The sequence below is a fragment of the Lissotriton helveticus genome, chromosome 10 (assembly GCF_964261635.1).
Source record: "Lissotriton helveticus chromosome 10, aLisHel1.1, whole genome shotgun sequence".
NCBI classification, from domain to species: domain Eukaryota; kingdom Metazoa; phylum Chordata; class Amphibia; order Caudata; family Salamandridae; genus Lissotriton; species Lissotriton helveticus.
The window spans coordinates 28,375,066-28,400,803 of NC_136071.1; the positions used below are offsets into that span (position 1 = coordinate 28,375,066).

The following is a 25,738-nucleotide window of genomic DNA, read 5'->3' on the forward strand; positions in this document are numbered from 1 at the left end:
GTTGTTGTTTTCCCTGTGTTAGCCTGAGTGTGCACATTGTAGGCTGCATTCTCTTTTGCACACGTTTCTATGTAGACGCATTTGCTTTGTGCCACATTGTACTTTTACACGGACCCTGCATGTTTTTGTGTTCTGTTCTTTTCCTGGGATTTAGTCTGAACACGCTAGACAATGTCAAACAGTGTACCTTGTTGTTCTCTCTGGTCCGACACTAGCATCTAGACATACCACGAGAACGCAGCTCGCAGTTTGTGAGCACACATTTTTTGTCATATAACTGAGCGCAAGAGTTTGAGAAAACACACACTGAGTGAGGGTGCGGAGACGAGATTGCTATGTCAGCTGAGATGTAGAATGTCCATCTGTGCACGCTAAGGTACGAGGTCCGATCAGCTGAGATGTAGAATGTCCATCTGTGCACGCTAAGGTACGAGGTCCGATCAGCTGAGATGTAGAATGTCCATCTGTGCGCGCTAAGGTACGAGGTCCGATCAGCTGAGATGTAGAATGTTCATCTGTGCACGCTAAGGTACGAGGTCCGATCAGCTGAGATGTAGAATGTCCATCTGTGCGCGCTAAGGTACGAGGTCCGATCAGCTGAGATGTAGAATGTTCATCTGTGCACGCTAAGGTCCGAGGTCCCCCACTAATCCCAGAGATAGTTGTAATATTATCCTTTAGCTTCAGTAAAAGGGAGCGGGGTTAGGATATTCTATTTTATAATATGACAGGGCTTTTTATGATGTACGGTTTATTGACAGTGCTATCAGTGTTTATAGTATGCATTTGTTTTCCAATTGTGCCTTGAATACTGCATTTAAGGACACGATAATTTGAATAAATATTCTAAACTCCCTTCGTGTCTCTTGTTTAGATTATTGTGGACGAGTACGAGTGAGAGAGCGAAAGGGTGCGTTCTGTTACCGTGATCCCGAGAGGGCCGAGAGTGTTGTGTGCTGGGGTGCCAATTCACTTGTTTCTCTGGTAAGGTTAGAAGGGCAAGTGAGGTACTATAGGTAGTCGATCTCCGGCTCATGGATACTGAGGTGGAATGGTGACTCAGTCTCTACATGTCGATGTCCTATGGTCCCAAGAATAGTTCTGTTCCAGAGCAGTGCATATATTTATTTTCACATAAAAAATACAAGGTTACAGGGACATTAGTTAGGTTCAGATTTTACACACACAAAACGATAGAAATTCAGTACTTCTAGTCCTCTCAAGTAACTAATACTCGTGCCGCAAGGTAACTATAACTTGCGCCACCGCCATGCACAGTTTTCTCATCGATAATTACACTGCAAATGCTGCAGTGATATCAATGATGTCATAGAAGATGTCATGAGTGATGTAATATCTAGGGTAGTTAGCAGATATATAGTTACCAAAACTGGGACCCCACCACCAAGCTTAGGAGGGCCAGGGTATTCCTACCCAGCCCACTTGTGTCTTTTTTTTTAGTGTTTTTTTAGGACTCTGGACCAAGTCCGGTTTCCTAAGATGGCTGCTACCACTTCCTGTTTGAGGAGGTGGGAGCCAATCCGAACTCAGTTTGAGATCTGTCACCATCCGCGGTTCCTCCGCATCCCTAGACATACAAAGTTTTTGAGCATTAATTGCGCAAAAACCACTGAACGGATTTACATCATATCACGACAAGCACTCTTTCTTGATCTAAATCTAGCTTTCTGCTAACTTTGGTGTATATCTGTTCAGCGGTTTAGGTTGCATCTGTGTCTAAAGTTCCTATGGGAAAATGAATGGGGAAATGTGTTCTGGGTCCCCCCCTCTTTTTTAGGTCCCTGCTTGATGGATCACCCTGAAATTCTCCATGAGCAAACTAAGCAAAAAATGACCACTTTTTGTAAAGTTTAGTACAGATTCGTCAAACGGCGCCAAAGTTATTAGCAACACAAAAATGCATTTCCTGTGGAAACACGATCATAACTAGAATTACCCAGGTGCAAACGCCACTGGGTAACATATATATTATATGATCAGTGATGCAGGTAGCAGATTGAAAGAGACTGATAAAAGGTGGTACACACAGACACCATCTCATCACAGGAGGTGTGTGAAGCAGCCGTGTTTACTGGATGGTTCATGCTTCGTATTTGGAGGTCTCAGTGAGTTGATGAGGGATTGCAGAGTCCCGCGTTCACAGTGTAGACTTGTCTTTTCTGATAAAGAGATGGATTCTCTCTGTGCTGTTGCGGTCATAGGTTGTTTCATTCTCTTGAGGCTAAAGTGAAGAATGATCTTTCCTCCATGTGATCTTTCTTGGTTCATGGACCGGGCGCCCGGAGTCTTGTAGTAGAATATCAACTTCTTGACATGCAATGAAGGGCATCCGTGTGAAATGTAACTGAAGTTGAAATGTTCAATGATCCGGAAGTACTAGGCAATAATGTCAGATTTTTAAAATAACTACATGCATCTCAATGGGGATATCCCAAAAATCTGGCATGGATCCGGCCCTCCAGGACCGGTTTGGAGACCCCTGTACTAGGCAATAATGTAGTTTGAGTATGAGCTTTGTGTAAAATATTCCATCTGTCTTCACTGCTCTACTATCAAGCCATGTGTGAGGATTTAGTTTTTGGTTAAAGAGTTTTTTAGAGATTTCTGCACAGAGAACCCTGCAGTAAAAATGAGGGAATTGGATGTGCATTAATAGGAATATGTTAAAAGCCTTTGAGGTCTCACAACGCACAGTCACACTTTTACAGGAGTGATCTCCAGCACCCTTGAAACTGTTTTTAAAACATTTGGCCCCTAGAATTAGCTATGAAATGGATAAAGAGCATTGCATTCAACTGAAGCATTATAAAGAGTTCGCAGAAAACATAGAATTTAAAACCTATGCTCCCTATTTACGATTTCAACTAGAGCATGTCGTAAGGTGCTGTATTCTGCTCTTACGTTTGGGTATACTCCCTTTAGCAACATTCTTAGCTAGCTGGGACGTTACAATTAACTCCAAAGGCATATGTGAATTGTACAAAGGTGGCCGACAAGATTTGCTTCATGTTTTATTAATCTGTCTTAATGCGAGTATAGTAGAGGTTCGGCGACGATATATAACTCCAATTCAACTAAAGTATAATGCTGTCTTGCCCCAAGATTTAATTATGTTGTGTAACTCTCCAGTCAACGAATTTGTAAGCCATAACTCGTTCAAGTGTTTAAAAAAGTTTTTTGAAGCTATTCTGAAGGTAAAACGCACAATCGTAAGATTTTATTTTATTTTACAGAATGTTATACAAGCAGGCGCCCAAATATTATCAACTTCCATTTTTATAGCCTGTTTTAAAAGTGTTACCAATTCAAATATTTTAAACTCAATAGTAATAATTTTATATCTGTATTTGTTGATCTCAGTTGAGGTCTGAACCGAATAAATAAAATGACTGATATTGGCATTAAGGATGCTCAGGCTGACCATGCAATGCGAGGGTGGCAAGCCCACATGTCGTTTCTGATGTTGTTGTGTCTGAGTGTGTGTCCATATATGTGCGTTGCTCTATGCGCCTTCGTTTTGCTGTACCTTTTGATTCCTTCGTGCATCACCTTTCCCCTTAACTCCACTGTCTATTGGCTGTTTGTTTGCACCATTGAGAACCCATGACTAATGTCTATCTTCTTTCTTCCTTTTAGGTGCTAACAATCTGAATGTGGAGGGCACTGGAACTGGACCTGCCTGTTCCCTGCGGACTCCACGTGCTGTCGTTGGCAGCTGAGTACCGGAGTAGGCGCTTGCTCGCTAAAACATGGAGACCAAATTTCAAGTTGGGATCCTCATGACTGCTGCACTCCTTCTCTTGAATGATGTCACAGCCAATGGCAACCCTGGCTTCCGGACATTTGTCGTGGCAGAGACCACGCTGACCCACTTGGCAGTGCACAGGGAAACGGGCGAAGTGTACGTGGGAGCGGTGAACTGGATTTACCAGCTGTCCTCCAACCTGACGGAGATGAGGGCTCACGTGACTGGTCCCATCGAGGACAACGCTGGCTGCTACCCACCACCCAGCGTGCGCGTTTGTGCCCACAAACTCTCGCCGGCTGATAATGTGAACAAGCTGCTTTTGATCGACTACACCGGGAAGCGACTCGTGGCCTGCGGCAGCATCTGGCAAGGGATCTGCCAGTTTCTTCAGCTGGATAACCTCTTTAAGCTAGGGGAGCCCCACCATCGAAAGGAGCACTACCTGTCCGGCGTCAAGGAGCCCGACACCATGGCTGGGGTCATAGTGGAGCAAGGGGAAGAACTCAGCAAGCTCTTCATCGGCACTTCCACCGACGGCAAGTCTGAGTACTTCCCCACCTTGTCCAGCCGCAAGCTGATCAAGGACGAGGAGAGTGTGGAGATGTTCAGTCTGGTCTACCAGGATGAGTTTGTCTCCTCCCAGATCAGGATCCCCTCCGATACCCTTTCCCTCTACCCAGCCTTCGACATCTACTATGTGTACGGTTTTGTCAGTAAGCAGTTTGTCTATTTCCTCACCTTGCAGCTGGATACGCAACAGACACTGCTCGACTCCACCGGCGAGAAGTTCTTCACTTCCAAGATTGTGCGCATGTGCTCGAAAGACCGGGAGTTCTATTCGTATGTGGAGTTCCCCATTGGCTGCACGAAGGATGGTGTGGAGTATCGGCTCATTCAGAGCGCCTACTTGAGCAAGCCCGGGAAGCACCTCGCAGAGTCGCTCGGCATCTCGGAGGACGAGGATGTGCTCTTCACCATTTTCTCCCAGGGTCAAAAGAACCGGTCCAACCCACCCCGCGAGTCGGTGCTCTGCCTTTTCACACTTAGTGAGATCAACACCCGGATCAGGGAGCGGATCCAGACCTGCTACCGAGGCGAGGGCCAGCTTTCCCTCCCCTGGCTGCTCAACAAGGAGATGTCCTGCATCACCACGGTGAGATCATGGTTCATTCCATCCTTCAGAATATCAGTGGCTTCAAATAATTGTGTTTTTGTTGGAGACTGTCAACATTTTGTAACTATTAACCCCTTCACTGCGGGGGTGTTTCCCCCCGCTGTGCTGGGGGGCGGGGGCGCGCATAGCGCCCCGGTGCTCATGACGAGCGGTGCTCATGACGAGCTGAGCTCGTCATGACCGCGCCCGTTTTAATGGAACGCTCAGCACAGCAGGGGAATCAGCCCAGCGTGCGAGCGTTCCATCAAACGGGCGCGGTCATGACGAGCTCAGCTCCTCGTCGGCACCAGAGCGCTGTGGCTCATGACGAGCTGAGCTCGTCCTGAGCAACAGTAGGGGTTAAGTTTTCAGAATGCATGCTAAGCTATATATCTGTGGGGAAATGTAATCCTGCAACTCTCAAATGAGCACTCATGATTGTATTGTAATTGCATATAGCGCTTACTACCCCTGACGAGACGTTGAAGCACCTTTTCGGCGAGTAGCAAGTTTTAGGGCTGCATCAACGGTATAACCTTGGATGTACAGTTGTTATCACTGTTGACACCTGCAGCGGTGTCCGTTCAAAGATGTTTAACTTCTCAAACTTACCAAATTTGATCCATTACTATATGCCTCCTTTTCTTTACCAGCCGTGCCCTGCTCATTTTATTTATTTTTATTTTTTATTTTAAAGGTTTTATGTAGCGCTGGCTAGACCCGGAGGTATCAGAGCGCTTTACATGAGCATCAGCTCATAGTTACAGGTTACATCGTTACAAAGGTTACACAGTTATTAGAGCATGGCAACATAGTTACTTGTAAGGTCGAGATAAACAATAAGCACAAATACAAAAGGGGAAAAGCAGGCAAGGTGAGAGATTCAGGGGAGGGGGGAAGGAGCTGGGGAAGTAGACAGGTAATGAAGGCGGGAAAGAGGAGGGAAAGGGCGACGGGGACACAAACCGGTAGACGAGTCAAAGCAGCTTTTTTGGTATTGTCGATCATGCACTACACGCCTGCTTGTTTGTGAAAGACCCATTGTTAGATTCCAGTGGGTGCACAGTAGTGCCCATCACATACTGTTGTTGGCTTTGCTGGGATACCATCTATTGCTTGCATCTTTTTTGATGGCTTGCATTGTCCTTCTTGTCCCTTCCCTGGAGCATCACCTCTTACTTGTGTCCTTCCACTACTCACTTTTTGGAAAAGTATCTTTTTTTCTTTTTGTTTAAGTTTGCCTTGAGATTTTACACGTTTTCCATCAGACTCCCTTCTTTGCTTCTCTCCTCCATCCACGCTGCTCTGTATCGCCTGTTTCCTTCTCTCCTTCTATGTTTCTCTCTCGCCTGCACACTTTTCTTCCACCGCTTGCCCTTCATGTTGCTCTTTCGCCAGTGTCCTCTGCTTCTCCCTCGCCCTCTGTATTGCTTCTACTTCTCTGCTGCCCATATTGCCTCCACCACCAACTCCCTCTGTGTTGCTTTCCCCAACCGCTTTTAAAAACCTACACTTTTGTAGTACCATTTAAAAAAAAAAAAAATCTGATCCTACTCTGACCGTAAATAAAGACAAAAAGGCGCCTGTGTCATTTTGTAGGCGCACGCCTACAAAATGCGGCTGCTGCAGCACCCGCATCATAGTGCCCCCAACCCCCTTAGCTGTGCTCAACCGCATTGGAGATGCCGTCCAGCATCGCTAAAAACAATTGGCAAAACTAATCGGCCCAAAAAGCGTAGTCTTTTGGTTTTGCCACTGCTTGTTCTCAAATAGTGTCCTCCTTCAGCTGTGCTGTGGTGGTGTAAAGTAATTGTCCTAAAACTGGTCTTAAGCTAGATAAAGGAACTGAGCTAAAGAGAGGAAAAGTGTTTTTAGTTGAGTGTTGAAGTTATGTATTGTGCAAAGATCTCATTGGTCCAGAGATGGAATTAAGTTTTGGGGGGACACAGGCGGCTTCTGGGGTGGAAGACCAGTTGGGGGTGGGTGGCCATGCTCCAACAACCATGAAACGTACTTCTTCCTGTTGTTGTCTCACCTTAGTGGTGTTAACCACCACTGCATGGGACAGTCTACTGGTGCAAACCCTGGTGGGGACTTTGCTGAATTTTGGATTGAGTCTTGCCACAGTTTAATTTTCTAATATTTTAGTGGCTCCTTTGTGATCTTGTGATGGTGGATTGCCATCAATGCATCGCTAAAGATCCCGCCTCTTGAATTTTCATTTCTCTTTATCAGAGGAGGTCACTGGAAAAAGAAATCTTTATTTTTTTTCCTTTCATCCCATATTTATTATTTTTACATTTTTATTTTAGAGTTTTATATAGCGCAAACTTGACCCAAATCGGGTATCAGAGTGCTTTACATAGCACCAGTTGCGTTACATGAGGATACATTCATTTTTTGTTAGGCCCAGGGAGATTAAGTGATTTGCCCAGAATCACAAGATGTCCAGCGTCGTTGCCGAGACTCAAACCCAGTTCCCTAAGTCCGAGGTCGATCGCCCTAGCCATTAGGCCAACTCCTCTCCCCATATTTCTTTTACAGTGGACAACTTTACTTCAAGGTTCCCTAAAGTATTGCCAGTGGTACAAGCACCAGGCTTGAAAATATCTTTAATATGTTGCCTGAGGGCGCTCTAGATTTTGCTGCTCATCGTTTAGTTGTGTTTTGGAATTTTACTCTTACTCTTGCCTTTAACACTTTTTCTCTGAAACACTTGGCATTTCTTTGGTGATAGCTTTTAGCTGTATTTTTTATTTTTTTTAAAATATTTTTTCATTTGACATGTTTGCCTTTTTACCAATAGTCTTTTAGAGTGTTGGACAATCAAGTAAGAAGCAGAATCAATTATTGGATTGCTTTTTAAAAGATCAGATTCATGAGCGGGGCAGTTTCCAGGCATTTGCTGCGCCTCCTATCCGCGTGATTCGACCTCGATCATAACCTGGATCCGCTGGAGTTTGGAGAATGTTGACAAACGGTCCCTGGACAGTTGAAATCCAGCTGCTCCTGTATGTATTATAATTAGGATGGAGGACTTAAATAGAAGCTTCATGTCCGTCAGCGCCTAGAAGACTGGCGCTCCCGGGTTCGTTCGTGTCAGCCCATTGAGCACTGGTGCCGAGGAAGCCATTTTGAGGCCAGAGTGATCATTCCCACGGTCCACTACCATTCCATGAGAAGTGTCTTTAAAAATTATTTTATTGGATTTTGACTAGGTATACAAAAAGCGTATAGCAGTGTACACCAGGTTATCCCAGGCAAGATTTTACATGCATGTGAATCGCGTGAGGGTGGACTCCTAATGGTTACCACGGGCCCATTGGTGGCTGCTGAACATAACAGTCAGGGGAAAGGGGAAAGGAACAGAAAAAAGAAGAGAGGGAGAATCCACGGTTAGGCTAGCTATAGTAACATATTTGCATATTTATACGTTTGCATGCACATGGGTGACCAACATTGACCATTTTACATCACATGATCGACCATTGAGTGCGCCCCTGAAGCATATCGCTACGGTACATTTATCCAGCTGGTACAAACGTAAAGTCTCTACAAAGTTCTTTAGTGTCTTGGTACAGTAGTAAAGTCCTCGAATTTGGTTCCTTCCCGGGGCTCTTTTATTCAAGGGTTCATAAGAGTCTAGAAATGTGTCTAAAGCGTTTCATAGTGACCTGGTTAATGGTGTCCATGAGGAGCTTTGTAAAGGTATGTTGTCGGCCCCTCTGCGATAGATGATCCAGTTTAACCAGATCTTGTACAACGTCTCGCTTGTATCCTTCTAGTTGGCAAGAACCATTTTTACTGCCGAGGTTGTAGAGAAGTGTCTTTGGACATCGGTTCCAGAGGGTTGGATCCATGCTAGATTTTCCGAATTAACACTTGGTGTAAATAAGTTCCATTTATTTTCATTCTATCGAAATGTACCTTATGTGAATATCCTGAAAATCGGGCGTGGATCAGTTCTCCTGGACCTGTTCTAGACAATGGGCATGCTTTACATTAAAGGATACTCTTTCATCGAAAGCATTAACGTACAGGAGTCTGGAACCAAGATGTGGAAGTGAGTTTTTTTCTACTTCTGCTTGACGAAGATTGTATTGACCTATTGTATTGTAATTGTATTTATATAGCGCTTATGGCGGTGAAGCCCTTTGCAGGTTCTAAGCCACCTTGGGACTCTGCTTTCTCTTGGATTTTTGGTGTTTGACTCATTGGGGAACCACATTGGTGGAGAAGTGTGGCTCAATGGTTAGAGCGGCAGACCGTGATGCAGAAGTCTGGCCCGGGACCAGGGTTCAATTCCCACCTCGGCGGGTCTTTGGCTCAATTTCCTCGGACCTGATAATTCTCGCCTCGGTGCCTATTCTAATCATGAGTCCCACTCTGCAACTCTGGGCAATAGCTTGCTTAATCTCCACAACGGCCCCCACAACGCTAGGATGCCTGGCTTCACCTTGGGGGTTCCCAGGAGTGGGCACTTCACAGGGAAAGGCCAGGAAAGGTTCCTCGGCGGTATTCGTACAAGCGCCGAGAGGCCTCCGGGTAGTCGTGCGCTATACAAGTACCTCTACATTTACATTTACCATTCAGTAGTGGTGATGAGTCTGCATGAAAATGGGGTACCTCTGATGCCCAAGACAAGGAACCGAGCCAACCACCCCCCATGGGAATGGGGCATACCACCCCAACATGGAGGTCATGAACCCGGTCAGTAGTTTTGAGGGACAGCCTCCCAAGGAATCAGAAGTTGAAGAGAGCGATCGGACAGTACTGAAACTAGCCTTCACGGTGAAGAAACGTGTCTCCCTTCAAGGTGTAAAGGCTAGCCAGGTACTCCTGAAGGATGAGCCATCTCTGGTTGAAAGACATGCTCAGTGGTTGCTCTCTCTTGAAGGGATTTCATCTGTACCCTGATGAAGGCCATGGCTTCTGCATATATGAGCCTCCGCGTGCTCCTTCGTCTGTGTGTCCCTCTTGACGGTCGAGCTTGGGTAGTGTCTGCATGGGGTCATCATAAGGGCCTTCTCTGCCCTGGCTTCAAGGCAACTAGAAAGATGTTGAGGACGGTCTTTTTCAGGGGCCTCGAAATACGTCATTTATTATCCGATCACATTGTCACCTTTAGTGTTATGTCGCTGACTTCACCATAACTTCACGGAAGCCATTCCCGGTGAGTGTGAGTGAGGAAAACCACTAACGCAGAGAGTTGGGTCAGGTCTCCTCAGTACTTAATTTGTGTAAAAAAAAAAAAAAAAAAAGTGGGAGGGCCCTTGTCAGGAGGCCACTACTTCTTGCACCACCCATTGCCCCAGGCCGCTCTGCTAATGACTGAAACAAAACCACTACTAAGCCTCACACTCCTGCAAGTGAGACAATTCAGACCATTCCAGGTCCCCAAAGCTATAAGAGTGGCTTAGGCGTCATTTTAAATGCATTTTGAATTACCTGGTATTGTGCTCTATTCTAAATTTGACAAACAGCGCCACTATGTGGCAGGCTGTCATAAGAGCTGGTGTTGACAATCAAGTACTGATGCTGAGCACTGGAAACCACGGGCTCAAATTAAGTACTGGGCCTCCTTCCGGGACAACCATCTCTGATGGACAGTTCCTAGAGTCAAGAGGGAAAGACGCGGGTGTCGCTCATTCGCCCAGCTGGTCTTCAACTTTGGAAATCCCTTCCTATCCATCTTTAGTCAAACAAAAATGTACTTAGTTTTAGGAAACAGTTGAAAACTCATCTCTAAATCTAAGCAGTGCGTGGGAAGCCTGCTCTGGGTAGCTGTGCCGCTCTAAAGGAACTTGTTTATAATAATAGTGCTAAAGTGCCTGTCGCAGTGGCTGTTGTCCCCCCGTCCGCCTCCCTGCATGCCCCTTCATGTCTGAGCTTGGAATCTGCCCCTGGTTGCAGATGTGCGGGCGCTATGAAGAGGTGTCCATCACCCTAGGCTTCCTGCTTTGTCTGTCCCTGGTGGCCAGGCTGGGCCGTCTGCCCATCTCACGCTATGCGCGTCTGCCCCTTCGGCGCGGATCGCAGCTACCGCTTCCTTCTGAATGTATGTACATGGTGGGGAGTGTGGTGTGTTGCCAATGTGTGTTTTCACATCTCTTTAGGTTTAAGGATTGGTTCTCCAGTGGCCCTGTTCACATCTTTTGAATGTGACAGTGCGACCCCCCGTGTGTCCAGTGTAGAGGACAGACACCCTCTTCCAACCTGGCATAAGGCCTGGCACCCCCACAGTTGCATCTGAGTTTAAGCTGCTACTGACATCGACGAGACCCCTCTCCCATGAAAGAACAAGCATTTGCAATGCAATAGATCTCACATTTACGAGTGTTTAACCTCTTCCATGCGTCGTACGGCCGTCTGTCGACACGAAGGGCGTGTGCGTCGGACAGCTGGGGGCCGTCCAATTTGTGAACGCAAAGAATTCGCCCGCACAGCAGCGAAATGTGCGCAGCATCGAAGCGGTTAAGCTATTGGCATTGTAAATGACAATGCCTTTTGTTGATCTGTTTTGATAATTTACACATAAATGAAAGACATTGTTATTTACAATATCAATAGCTCCAACTCTCTTGTAAATACCAGACCTGTTCAAAGAAGTGGCCGGCATTGTCCCGCGCTGCTCCGAAAGTGAAAGCACACATGGTGCGCTGAGTGTTGCAGGAAAGCATGTCATGCCTGCAGTAGGAGAAACTCATTTAAAGAAAATAGTGCTTACAAACTTAAAAAGACGTACTGTGTAATCGAATCAGAAGCCAGCATTTACAAATGGCAATGGCACAAGCCAATGAAAAATATGGGCGGAGCTTCTATTCCATACTCCAATACAGCATGCCGCAGCGCAGCGCATGCGCTGCCCAGGCTCGACCTAAAAAATAATATAAGCGGCTCGGCTGGCTTAAGGGGCCTCGGTTTGAAAGGTTCGGAAGGGCTGTAGAGATTCAAAGGCACCAGCTTTTTCAAAAGTCTGATTTCGGAGAGGCCGCTCAGCATTTCTGCTGACAACAATTCTGTAATAAAGTATAAGGTAGGAAATGCCAGCAGACATAGATACTTCAAGATGAATGTTTATTAGTCACAGCTGTTGCAGAGACCCAAGTAACTGTCCAACATAGAATGTCTCAGACAGGCAATACATAACACATTCTAGATTCTCATGACATGGGTAATGATGTAATGCAGCCAGATCACAAATTCTTTACCCAATGCATTCCCTCTGTGAAGAGCCCTGATGTGCGCAGCACGCAGAGGCGAATTGGCACCTGCGTTGGAGAGAAAAATGACAAGTGTCCATGGGCAGTGGACCACGTGCCATAAAGTCCACTCTGCAGCCTGTGGTGAAACCCACCAGTCCTTGCATACTTGTAATGCCCGGCTGAGGAGGCAAAGGCGAAAGTACGCTTGTCTTGTTCTCTGCTGCCTCGCGGTGTGATTCCGGAACCACCAGAGCAGGACCCGTCGGTTGGACTAGGACCACGGACCACCCCAGGTGCCGCTACTTCTCTACGTCGAAGGGAGGTATCTCCCTTGTCGTCTTTGGGAATGGTCTGGGGAAAAAAATGCGAAAGAGGAATGAAGGAACGGTAGTATAAAAAAGAAAAAAGAAAGTACCCTTTCACTTTTTGATGCAAAAGTGCCACTGATCACAAGCTGAAATTACTGGGCTAAAAATAAACTTGATACAGGCCTTTCCTTGACGCTGCCAAGGACTCCTAACTTCTGTGAATACCGAAATGAGTGAATGCCTTCTGTGAATACCAAAATGGTAGTAAGTTTAGGATTTTGTCTTAAGTTAGTTCTGTGAATCGGGCCCGGAGTATCTAGTTGCTCAAACTCTCGAAGGAATTACACGAATGACGAGCCGATGTCATAAATGCACAAGTTTGTGTGATTTATTCCACTTTTCTTTTAACTTTTTTAGAAAAATATTGAATACATTTTCACCATGTCATCATAAAGGACAACGAAAAATTCAGACAATTTGCTAACATGAACATTTCACAAGTGTACATAAAACATCAACAAGTGGTAGAAAAATACATAAATGATACAAGTTTGAATGCAAAACATCGAACACCAGTCCCGGTTCGCAGGGGTGAGGTTACTGGACATTTGCGTGGCGGCAACTTGGTCTAAGATTCATATGTTTACCAAGCATTGCTGTCTGTATTCAGCCCCAAAAGCAGATGCAGCAGAAGGGCAAACAGTTCTGCTTCATCTTATTCAGTGAGGTGAGGCTTCTATTCTTATGTCAACAGAAGTTTTCGTTTTATATTATATGTATTTGTGTTAACACAGCTTTATTGATGTGTTCAGTTGTATCATGGCCTTCGCTTCTGCGTGGTTTGCAATATCCACGACCACATCTTGAGGTATGACTGCCAGCTACTCGGATTCAAGCGTGTGAATCTATGAAAGATGCAATCCGGGAAAAAAAACGAGCTACTTACCTATACACGTGTTCCCCAATTGACATCTTTCATAGATTCCCATGCGACCCTCCCTCCTTTCCATTGGGACTCTCCACTCTGAATATCTTTTCTATTCAAATTTGAAGGGGCTGCTCTTAGATTGGTTGAACTTTGGTATGTGAACTGATTAACGTGTCACTTGGTTTGTGTTTTCCCCCAATGCTTTTCTACGCACTGCCTATAATTATTACTAGGGGTAGACGGAATTTGCGTAGTCGCGCTACGCAAAGCTCCGCGAAACGGTAAAAAATCTCCGTGAGCACGCAGAGTTCAGCGAACACGCGGAATTGCTTGTTCCGCCCGTTCGTGATGTTTTTTTCCTGTTCGCGAACGTTGTTTGCATGCTCAGGGGGGAAATATCTCGCCAACACACATTTTGAAAGCATGAACAAGCAAAAAATTCCACGGAGCCGCGGAATTTTTTGCCATTCTGCGTTCTGGGCGGAATGTGAAATTACCCAAATTCCGCGAGCGGAACAGAATTTACCGCCCAATAATAATTTTTAGCATGGTACTCCCACTGTGACGACTGGGAAGATTCAAGCATGTGAATCTATGAAAGCTGTCCGTATCGGAGAACCACCAGTAAAAAAACCTGTTTTTAGGGACCACCCCAACACCCATGTATGGGAGTTTGGATCGTAAGCAGAATTGACCTATGCCAAGGGCCATTATTCTGAGCGAGAAGATGACCATGCAAAGTAGAGGACACCGCTGCGCCCAAGTAAAATAATTCACTGTACATGAATCTTGGGTCATACTGCTGACAGGGAAAAGGTGGTGAGAAGATAGGAGCAATGACCGGCACAGAGAAAAGAGTCTAATATCAAGTAGAGCTCGGCGAGCCAAGGAAAAAGTAGAAGCCCTCAAAGAGAAGCGACAAGTGCACAAGAGGTCACAAACTCTGCGAATGTCAAAACTAGCTGACCGAGAGGCGATGACCACGAGCTTTATGCAACAGCTCTTCTAATGCATTCAAGTGAAAATTAGTTCCAGTAAATAACTGCGACAGAATCTGAAGGAGATCAAACGTGATGACGCACCGACGGGTGACGGGTAATAACGCGCACCCCCTAGGAGATTATGGAAGGACTTCGGACCCGGTTAGAAAACAAACTTTGAGGCACTCTTCCCTTGTCCTTAGAAATTTGAAGTGAAAGCAAAGCCAGCCAACAAACTGCTTCCTTTGCTGTTGTTTATGCACCATTTGAAGTGCTGCTTTGCACTGCCTTCGTGTTCCTTTTGATGGAGACGTCTAGTTGAGGCTATCCATAAGACCTCTCTACCTCACGCGATGAAGCGTAAGATGCTGCAGGCTGTGCTTTAAATAGGCCGGTACTGTCCGGTACGGAGTACCAGCACTTTTTATTTTGAGGAGGAGAGTACCGGCACTGCTCGAGAGAAATGCCATACCTTTAATTGGAGGGTACCGGCACTTCTCGAGAGAAATGCCATACCTTCAATTGGAGGGTACCGGCACTTCTCGAGAGAAATGCCATACCTTCAATTGGAGGGTACCGGCACTTCTCGAGAGAAATGCCATACCTTCAATTGGAGGGTACCGGCACTTCTCAAGAGAAATGCTATACCTTTAATTGGAGGGTACCGGCACTTCTCGAGAGAAATGCCATACCTTCAATTGGAGGGTACCGGCACTTCTCAAGAGAAATGCCATACCTTCAATTGGAGGGTACCGGCACTTCTCAAGAGAAATGCCATACCTTCAATTGGAGGGTACCGGCACTTCTCAAGAGAAATGCCATACCTTCAATTGGAGGGTACCGGCACTTCTCAAGAGAAATGCCATACCTTCAATTGGAGGGTACCGGCACTTCTCAAGAGAAATGCCATACCTTCAACTGGAGGGTACCGGCACTTCTCGAGAGAAATGCCATACCTTTAATTGGAGGGTACCGGCACTTCTCGAGAGAAATGCCATACCTTCAATTGGAGGGTACCGGCACTTCTCGAGAGAAATGCCATACCTTCAATTGGAGGGTACCGGCACTTCTCAAGAGAAATGCCATACCTTCAATTGGAGGGTACCGGCACTTCTCGAGAGAAATGCCATACCTTCAATTGGAGGGTACCGGCACTTCTCGAGAGAAATGCCATACCTTCAATTGGAGGGTACCGGCACTTCTCGAGAGAAATGCCATACCTTCAATTGGAGGGTACCGGCACTTCTCGAGAGAAATGCCATACCTTCAATTGGAGGGTACCAGCACTTCTCGAGAGAAATGCCATACCTTTAATTGGAGGGTACCGGCACTTCTCAAGAGAAATGCCATACCTTCAACTGGAGGGTACCGGCACTTCTCAAGAGAAATGCCATACCTTCAACTGGAGGGTACCGGCGCTTCTCAAGAGAAATGCCATACCTTTAATTGGAGGGTACCGGCACTTCTCAGAAACAAACAGGTTTTCTGCAATAGAGTACCTGCACTTTTTTTCCATTTCAAGCACTGGCTGCAGGTATTATACAGTGCAATTTGTACCTTGTGATTTTACTTTGAGACCCCATTCAGAACCAGTACACCATAACGTCAACCTGGAGTTGGAAGATGTCTCTAGCATAGATTTCTCTGCACTGTTGACATGTTTCAGTGACAGGAGACCTATCAGGGCAATGTGTCATCTGATCTGTTTTGGCCAAGGCTAAAATCATCCTAGTGTAGGGGTGTGGATTTCTATAAAATGTCTATTTGTCCCAGGGACGGGATGATTCAGAAATGTAATTGTCCTGTTAAAAAAAAGAAAATCTGTGTCTTTGTGACAGATTATTTATTCATTCTCATTTTAGCAAAGCTTTATAAAAACTTCTCTGAATATGTTGGGGATCATATTAAATCGTGGTCTCATATTGGTCCCTTCCTGCAAATAACCGTGTGAATGTCTGCATGCCACAAACTTAAGGGGAGTTCACAAACTCCTCTCCAGTCTGTTCCCACACTGGCAGAGGGGGGAAATGTCTCCTGGCAAGGGCAGGAGTAAAACTTTTTTTTCTGGCTGGAGAAAAAAGTGGGTGTAGGTAAAGTTAATTTGCAGTTTCACATGAGCAAAAATATTATTGTATATTTCCTTATGCAAAACTTGAATTAAAGTTTTCTAGGGGTACGTATTGCAGGCCTTCTTCTGTAAACTATTGTGAATTCCTGAATTTCGTAAATCTCCGTGGATGCAAGGTGCATTTTTTGTGTTTTTTTGGGAGAATTGTGCGCTTAATTTATTTTCTTATTACCGATAGTGCTTTGCATGGATTCTCCATCATTTGTTTATTAATATTACAATGCATCAAGCCTGTTTTACTAAATGATGGCTTAAGAAAAAATTGTTTTTAAAATTGCAAAATAGTTCAGCAAATCTATTTTTTCAGTTGCAAATTTTTTACTACACTTCTCATTTTGAAATCAAACTATCCCCAGTCTTGCTTTCAGGCTTCTGTATTTATTTGCATATGATCAGGGTGCATTCTGGGAGCATTATCAGGAGCCTCAACGTATAACATTTTGCAAACATGTATCAACGTTTTGTTATGGAACCGCTGTCAGTAACGCAAGCTGCGCTCTACAGCATTTCCTTAGAGTACTCACCCCTACAGTAATGGCTTTGCGTTAATAAATTATAAGTGCTTTATTTGTAAAACATCAGGTGCCGGTGCTCAAAGCGCTGCGCACTGCTCAGACACCCACGGCTGGTGCTATAAAACGTCAGAGCATGAATCGCAAGGGTGCACAGTCTCGAACCCACCTCAGGCCTATTTAATGCACTGCCAGTCACTCCTTACCAGGTAATCCCACTCTTAAACGTGTCTGCTTTCTTTCTCCCTTGATGACAAATTTTCTGTGTTTCTTTTCCTCCGTCTTTTTATTCTTTTGTTTTTCCCTCTTTTGGCCTCGGGAAAAGTCTAATGTGGTGAAATAAGTGCTGGTCCCCAAAAGAAAGTGCTGGTGCTCCCCCCCGGCACAAATTAAGCACTAAGGGCTAGATGTAGGTAAATAGGTTTTACTGATTCTACCGAAAAATACTGAATTTTACCGATTTGGTATTTTAGAATCAGTAAAACCTATGCAGGTAATTATTCTGTAAAAATACAGAATCGTCAAGATTCGGTAATTAACGAATCGGTATTTACCGATTCGGTAATTGCCATTCATTCCTATGGACCTGGAGGCCCATAGGAATGAATGGCAATTACCGAATCGGTAATTACCGATTCGGTAAAATAGGGAAATAGTCAAGGGTGGCAGGGTGGCACTTTGACACCCTGTTGCACCCCTGAATAGTGCTGGTGTGCACATGTGGCACACATACATGCCCTAAGGGCATGTATGTCTGTCACATGGCACAGGTGTAAATGCACAGATTTGCATTTACAAAGGAATTCCTTATTTACCAGCAACCAATAGTTGGTGGTAAATAAGAAATTCTTACAGCACAAAAGCACTCTTAAAGTGCTTCCTACATCTCATTTAAATACCGAATCAGTATTTACCGAGTCGGTAAATATACCACCTACATAGGAAAAGGCTATTACCGGTCGGTAACGGATGATTTCGGCAGTTACCGACCGGTAAAAGCCTACCTACATCTGGCCCTAAGTTATATACACAAGTTGTGACACCTTGCATAGGTGGAAACAGATCTTGTGTTGGAGGCAAACAGTCCTCCTTCACAGATCCACACTGTGGTACTGTACAATAGCAGCTAAAGGGTCTGTGGTGCAATGGGTTGACCTTAGTGGTCCAGGAAACTAAACCTGAAAACCTATTGTCCTTGACCCTTAAATAATATCTCCTGGGCCTCGACGGGAATTGCAAGACTACAATTTGAATGTTCAGGTCAAGAAAACAATATAAACACAGAGAGGAGGGAAATGCTGCCTCATAATGCTGGGAACCAAGAAAGAGGCTAAGCAACACTTGAGAGTTGGAAACTGTGGCCTAACGGCTAGGTCGGTTGATCTCATATGTGGGGGACCGGGTTCGAGTCTCGGCAATGACGCTCAACATCCTGTGATTCTGGGCAAATCACGTAATCTCCCCGTGTGCCTAAGAAAATGAACGTGTTCTTGTTCAAAGCAACTGGTGCTCATGTAAAGCGCTCTGATACCTTCGGGTCAAGTTCGTGCTATATAAAACTACAAGAAAAAAAAAATGATAGACAACACCATGCACAACTACTCACCGCTTACCTTAAAGAGACTGCAGACAAAGAAAGTGGCCTTTGCTGTTGTAGCACAAAATATTTTTTTATTTTTTGATGAATGAGGCGCTTAGTAATGTGCACTAGGAGAAGCCAGCTCCCCCCGCTTTCTCCTCTTGTCACTCATTTTCAGTGGCTTTCATTCCATCCATGGATACATATGGTCTGATTCACAGAACTAACTTAAGACCAAATCCTAAACTTACTACCATTTCGGTACTCACAGAAGGCACTTACTCATTTCGGCATCACTCCTTTTTCAGTTCCTTTCATTCCATCCATGGATTCACAGTTTGTCTAATTCTTTGCGTAAAGTATAGATTTGACGGACTACGTTGGTTCCATCCAGCAAGGGCCTGAAAGGTTGTTGTGGAATATAATGTTCAGTAGTGTGACTTGAACTGGTGTGTGTATGTCTGTTGTGCCACTGGTGGACTCTTGCAACCCACGAGCCTTGGCTTCTGCACACCAGCTAGAGGTCCATCCACTCTTCTGATGCTGTAGTGTGACCTGGACTGGAGTTTTGCCTCTTGCCGTTCCTGGTCTCTGCACCAGTGGCGTAGGCTCGGCCTCTCCGCCTGGGTCTCTGCTGTAATCTCGAAGGAGATGGTTATATTTTTTAGTTAAAATGTAGATCGTGTTGGTATTTATGGGTAGTGGAAAGAGAAACCAGAGGTCCAAGGCCCACCTGTTCTAGGACTCTGACGTTCCAGGTTCGTTAAGGTATAACGTAGGCATGGTGGAGTTTATATACCTGATGCATTCTTGTACATCCTGAGAGCAAGGACCACAAAGAACAGGTTCTTTTCTGGTGTTTGCTGGGGGAAACAGCGTTTACTACGCAACTTTTACAACGATGTGCCTTTACGACGCAACTTTTACATCGCAAGTCGTTACAACGACTTGCGCTGGGGGGCGCTCCAGGATAGGGAATGGATTAATTGACTTTCCAACTCCTTCCCTACTATCCACGGGGACTGGAGTTGGAATAGTAAATTAAACTATTCACTATCCAGCGCCCCCCCAACGCAAGTCGTTGTAACGACTTGCGTTGTAAAAGTTACATCGTAAAGGCATGCGTTGTAAATGCATGCCTAGTAACGACATACATCCGTTTGTTGGTGATCAGTAGCTCTATATATACTTTGTAACTTTTAATCCGCACTGGGCAGGAGTATGTCTACAGAAGTGCCCTCTGCTTTGGTGTCGGGTGCCTTGTTTCCATCACTTCCGTATTTTAAATGCACGGGTCATCTTTCTAAAAATGTGTTGGCGTCAACATATGCTTTACGATTAAACTATTTTTGCTGAAGCACAAAAAGCGAGGCGGGTCTTTCAGGAAACGGCCCGCCCTCTCTGGACAGTTGCCTATGGCTTTACACTATGGGTCAAAAAATGGAAAAAATGCCATTTGCATCCTAAACCCGTTGCCCCAGGGACCACCCCATCCGTGCCAGGGCGGGCAGCGCGAACACGCTCTGTTCACAATAGACGCACTGTCTTGGGGCATTTAACCTTCCCGCCACTGAGCCACTTGCTGTCGGCCATGATGCAGGAATGTGGCTTCTGTCCTTTAAACAGACCCCCCCCCCTTCCTAAAATGTGCCCGTTGGCCATTAAATCAGAGAGGGAGGTCCCGCTCAGACCCTGTTACTGCAAGAAGTCTCTGAAGCTAATAAAAACCATTACACTGCAAAGAACTGTTTCCAAACTTGACTGCAGACTCACTGGAAATGGGTTTATCCTCAACCACTCAAACGAAATCGGTGCTCATGTAAAGCGCTCCGATACCCGATTTCTCGGGTCTAGTTCGCGCTATATAAAATTCTTTGGAGAAAAAAATAAAAAAAAAATATATATATATATATATATATATATATATATATAGATAGATAGATAGATAGAGATAGATAGATAGATAGATATAGATAGATAGATATAGATAGATAGATAGATAGATATAGATAGATATAGATAGATATAGATAGATAGATAGATAGATAGATATATAGATAGATAGATAGATAGATATATATCGCTCCCGGGAGGTTTTCACGGCTGCCTCAGTGTTGGCATCCGGGTCTTAAAACTCACCAACAACACCCGGATGGCAGAGGGTGTCACCTTGAAAGGGGGCGGTGCGGGGGGGGGTGCTGCCTTAGTGGGCATGGAGGGGTGGGGGCACATCAAATTCTTTCCTGACTAACCTAGACTTCAATATCCGAGTTGACTCCTCTCTCTCGACATTCAAGGATAGGTGTTAATCCACCTTCGTTTGTTTTCTCTCCCTCCGCTGCATGTTTACCTATTTTTCATGTTGCATTTTTTTTATCTGTTTTGCTTCCTTACCGCCTTCCTACTATGTAATGCAATTTCCTTCTGTTTTTACAGTGTGTATGTAAAGCGCTCTGATACCTACGGGTCAAGCTAGCGCTATATAAAACTTTTAAAATAAATTAATAAAACATCATTCCCTTGTAGCCCAGGCACCGGCTTGCCAGTGGTCCCTCAGTGGCAGGAGTGACTGGGTGGGTATAGGGGCCACCTCGTTTTCTGGTATGCCGATGCCCGTGAAGGACTTGTGAGCCTTTGGCCTCACGTGCCCACCGCGGGGCATGTTAACACAGTGGGCAGGCTGCAGCCTTCCCACTGGGTTAACATGCCCCGCGGTGGGCACGTGAAGTCCCTTGCACCGCCTTGGTGCAAAATTCACCCAAAAATCAGCTAGAAAAGGTGGCAGCAGGCGGGAAGATGCTTAGGTGCCTGGCGCAGGCGGTCTTTTGCCATCTACTGGCCCTCTTTTGCCATCCACTGGCCCTGAGGGTATAACTTGGGAAGCTGGCGGCATTATCGCAGGAGATGGTTTAAGGAAAGGCCCGTGACACGCAGGGCGGAGAGAGGGCCACGCGTGTGAAAGGTAAACTTGAGAGTTTTAAGGGATAATGTTATTAAAGATTGATTTCCGAGCGGGCCGGCTTCTGGAGGTGCTTAGCAGTGCTAATTAAATTCTCTTCCTCAATAAGTGCCTGCCATTGACACGGTGTTCGGATCCGCGCGAGGCGCTGGCCTTTGATCCACTTACGCGTGATTAAAAGGCTCATTGGTATTGTCGGCTCTGCTGAAACCCACTTAAAGTAATACCTGTTGAGCGAAGCTGCAGGGCTGAGGGGGCGAGGCGCTGCGCTTGGCAGCAGCCCTTCCCCCTCGGGTTTCCACCTAGCGCCTCTATGGGCATGTGGGCGCGAGGCGCTAGCGCCCAGCTGGGACTACTGCACTATACAAGCCCCACTCTCTGGGTGAGGCCAGGCACCTAAAATCGACTTCTGGGGTCTGCGTTATGTTATGTTATGTTATAAGGGCTTATATAGCGCACAGCTTCCCCAGCAAAGGGGCGTCCGGGCGCTTCCAACAACAGAGAAACAGAACAGATTACTACAACGGGAAGCTCTAACATAACAAAGACCAAATAACTATTTTAAAGAAAAAAGGTATGTTTTGATAGCCTTCCTAAAATCCAACAGACCCTCCAATCTACGTATATGAACCGGCAAGGAGTTCCATAATTTGGCTGCCAAATAGCGAAGGAACGTCCTCCCGCTCGACAACGCTTCACCTGGGGAACAGTGACCGAGTGCTGCCCCAAAGAACGCAGTGCGCGGGGTGGAACATACGTGGTCAGCAAATTGCAGAGCAGATTAGGATTGGCAAGTTTCAGAATCTTAAAAGAAAGACATAATGCTTAAATTGAATCCGCTCCGCCATAGGGAGCCAACGAAGTTTCCGGATGGTATCGGCGATAGGACAAAACCGAGGGAGCCCTAGCAAGGCTACCCCAAAGAAGTGCTCGTCTGCGGATAATCCTCTGTGCCTCCCCTTCTCGAACACCGAATCGGTTCAGTCACAATTGCATTTGTTTTTAAAGCTCAATAAATGATGAATTTACTGTGCATCAAGATGCGACAATCTTTGTTGGGGCTCTTCAATTAATCCCTCACTATCACCCTCCAACAGGGCCTCTCATCTCTCCAAAGCCCCTCCCTCACATGAATTTCATTTGTTTTATAGCGCCTCTCATACCAGTGTAGGGTGTCGGAGCACTTTACACCACACACACATACAGAGACAATGAATCACACATGTGTAAGTCAGTGAATATAAAATGGTCCATAAGACAAAGGGGACTACAAGGTGTGTAAAGCGCTCTGATACTCGATTCGGGTCAAGTTTGCACTATATAAAACTCCATAAAATAAAAAAATGATTCACACACCATCTATACTGCTAGCCTCTTTTTAAGAGTGCTTGGTCTGGAGAAGCACAAACTCAGGATTCAGAACGTAAGTGGTTAGGGTTGACTTTACTAATAAGAATTTATTTCTACCAAAAAAAATCTTTTTAGCGAAATTAATTTAATTAAAGACGACGATTGTAGCTTAAAAATTGCACAGTAACAAAACTATCTCGGTGACAAAAGCAGTAACTCACTGAGCTATGCACAGAAAATACTGTTATGGGATCTGCATAGTGCACGCTCTTTGCAGCAGGCATATTAACCCTCTGCGCTACCTGAGATGAGTTAATTAAAACTGCCACTAGACAAAACTCCTCTCTCCCCAGCAGGTACATTAATCACCAGAGTTATCTTGACACTTTTATTGTTGCCTGAAAACTGTTGGATGTACGAGGAACTCTGCAGAGCTTTTAAACCTGCTGCACTGCTACAAAACTGGCCCCCAATAACAAAAGTGTCCCCCCGCCCTTCCAGCCACCGAAGGTATCACACGATACCCGGTCCAGCCAGTCCAGCCTTGCGTCCTATGTACTGTGGCACTGTTGGCAAGGTATCACACGATGCCCGGTCCAGCCAGTCCAGCCTTGCATCCTATGTACTGTGGCACTGTTGGCACGGCGTGATGCTCCAGTCAGAAGGATCCTTTGCGCTTGCTCTGACTCAAGGTTGGAGGCCTATCCTGTCTGCTTGTGCCATTATGAGACTGACCAATGCAAAAACAACAATTGATGGACAGAATGCCGAACCGGATGCTTGTTTCCGGTCCCGGGAGGACCTGGCTTGGCAGTTCGGGCTGGACTGTTCCCATGAGGCACAGGGTCAGACTGATTTGCATATGGCTGGGTCCAAACTGGGGTGGTGTGGTGAGCAAAAGAATGATGGATTTGACCCAGATCCTGGTGACTGGGGGTGAGTGCGTGCATTGTCCAGCATTCCGTCCATCAATTGTTTCTTTTGCATTATGAGACTGACCAGCACACAAAACTTATACCCAGCGCAAGATGTTACAACAATGGTGTGCTCCGCTATAAAGCAACCCTGCACATCTGGGAGATCTTTTTCCACAAACTTTTTATTGGGTTTTAGAAGAAAAGGTAGCACAATAAAGTATACAAGAAGCATAAGATTACATTTATAAAGAGGCATTTCTGAAATGTCACCGCACCAAGCACTGGCTGCCTTCATCCCATGTACCTCCACTGAGTCCCCTGGTCCTAGCGCTCCGAACTCTTTACGGGGTGTGCACGCGGCCCATTTTTTTTTAAAGGAAGCGCTCAGTGGCGGATTGAAGTGATGTGTTGCTTACCACTGAAGTGTTTGTGCTACAGTAAGGTCCCCCAAAACACAAACGGAACAGAGGCAGGGGGTGCCAGTAGAAAATAACTGAAGGGGAACAAGATGGCTGTCCTAATGTGGCCTTTGAACGGGGACCACTTGGTGTCTGTGCCTTGTCTCCCACACCACAAGTCCACGGCGCATTCTCTAAAGTGGACGTCGCACCATCGTGGCCTTTGTGTTCATCTCAAATTTGAACCAGACTCTCCCCAGCCGCACTCCAGTTTATAACCTCTTCCATGCCGACGTCACAGTGTGCGTGTGCGTCGGACGGCCGGAGGCCGCCAAAAATTCTCACGCATCATTTTTTTTCGCACCATGGCGGAATGTCCGCTGCGGCGAAGCGGTTAATGTAATTAGATGGAAGTACCAAGCAAGTATGCTCTCTTAAATTACGTTTGTGCTGCGCTTCTCTTGGGATTGGTTCGCGTGTGACGCGGGACCTGTGCTCACAGACTGGTTCCCCCGTTCCCAGTAGAATGGTGTTTTCTGGGGCTGTGCTGCATTTTCAACCTTTTCCTACTAACTCCTTATTTAGTTGTTATCCTATATACTTTATTTATTTTTAGAGTTTTCTATAGCGCGAACCAGACCCAAGGTAGGGTAACAGAGCGCTTTACAAAGTGAGCAGGAAACGAAAAGCACATTTGTTACCAACAAAACAGATAAAAAACAACGCAAATAAGTAACAACAAGCACAGAGTAAAGTTCGGGGGATACAGGCAGAGTAGAGAACAGCTCTGCGATAGGGAGTCATGTCGGGCTTGAACAAGTCTTATCTTCGAGATATCAAAGGAGGAGGAGTGTAGACGAGTTAGAAGTTGAAGCTGGCTTGGTGTTTGTGCGGATTTTAAGGTTTCCAAGATAACCCGGAGACTAGTCGAAAGAATCCCTCAAACCAGATTTCCGGCCTTCTACTAAAGATAAACATTAATGTTGCCCTGAAAAAGTAGTTGTACCCCAAAGCATGTATTGGTACATTTTGTCGTTGTAACTGCAAATTGGGTGATCAATTGGTGAAGTTATTCAAGGTGGTCTTGTCGCGTTCGATTTCTGGTGGTGCAAACATATTCTATTTGTGCAAATCTATTCCACACCTTGGAGACATTCTGGGTCGCTATAGGAGGGAGCACCTGTGTGCAGGTCATGGACTCTCCGCGTTTACTTACACCGCTGGCATTCGGCCGCTTAGCTGCATATTGCTCAGCTCCGCGGGCTTTGAGGCTGCTCACGGGCATAGCGGGTACCACTTTGGCACATTGCCAAGTCGCACTCTGATATTAGTGGCAAGAAATAGCAAGATGCATTGGCTAGCCCAACAAGTCTCTTCTTTTGGCTTTTAGTGCAGACCTATTGGTTTAGGCAGTGCCACTTGTTGATGTTCAGCGTCAGCAAAAATAGAAAAAAAGCCTTTTGTCAATGTTATGGCAAAAAAGAGGTGTAATAATATGTATGCTCAATGATGTGGCTGTATATATATATATATATATATATGTGTATATAGA

The 25,738-nt window shown here is 45.6% G+C and overlaps 1 protein-coding gene across 1 annotated transcript in view; it reads left to right on the plus strand.

Moving 5' to 3' along the window:
* The window catches only part of PLXNA3 (plexin A3), a 560,833-nt gene that overhangs the window by 80,863 nt on the left and 454,232 nt on the right, over window positions 1-25,738 (plus strand). Inside the window, exon 2 of the mRNA XM_078664651.1 lies at window positions 3,658-4,922. Coding sequence (XP_078520777.1) covers window positions 3,771-4,922 — 1,152 coding nt within the window. The 5' untranslated portion in view covers window positions 3,658-3,770. The remainder of the gene's footprint in view (window positions 1-3,657; window positions 4,923-25,738) is intronic.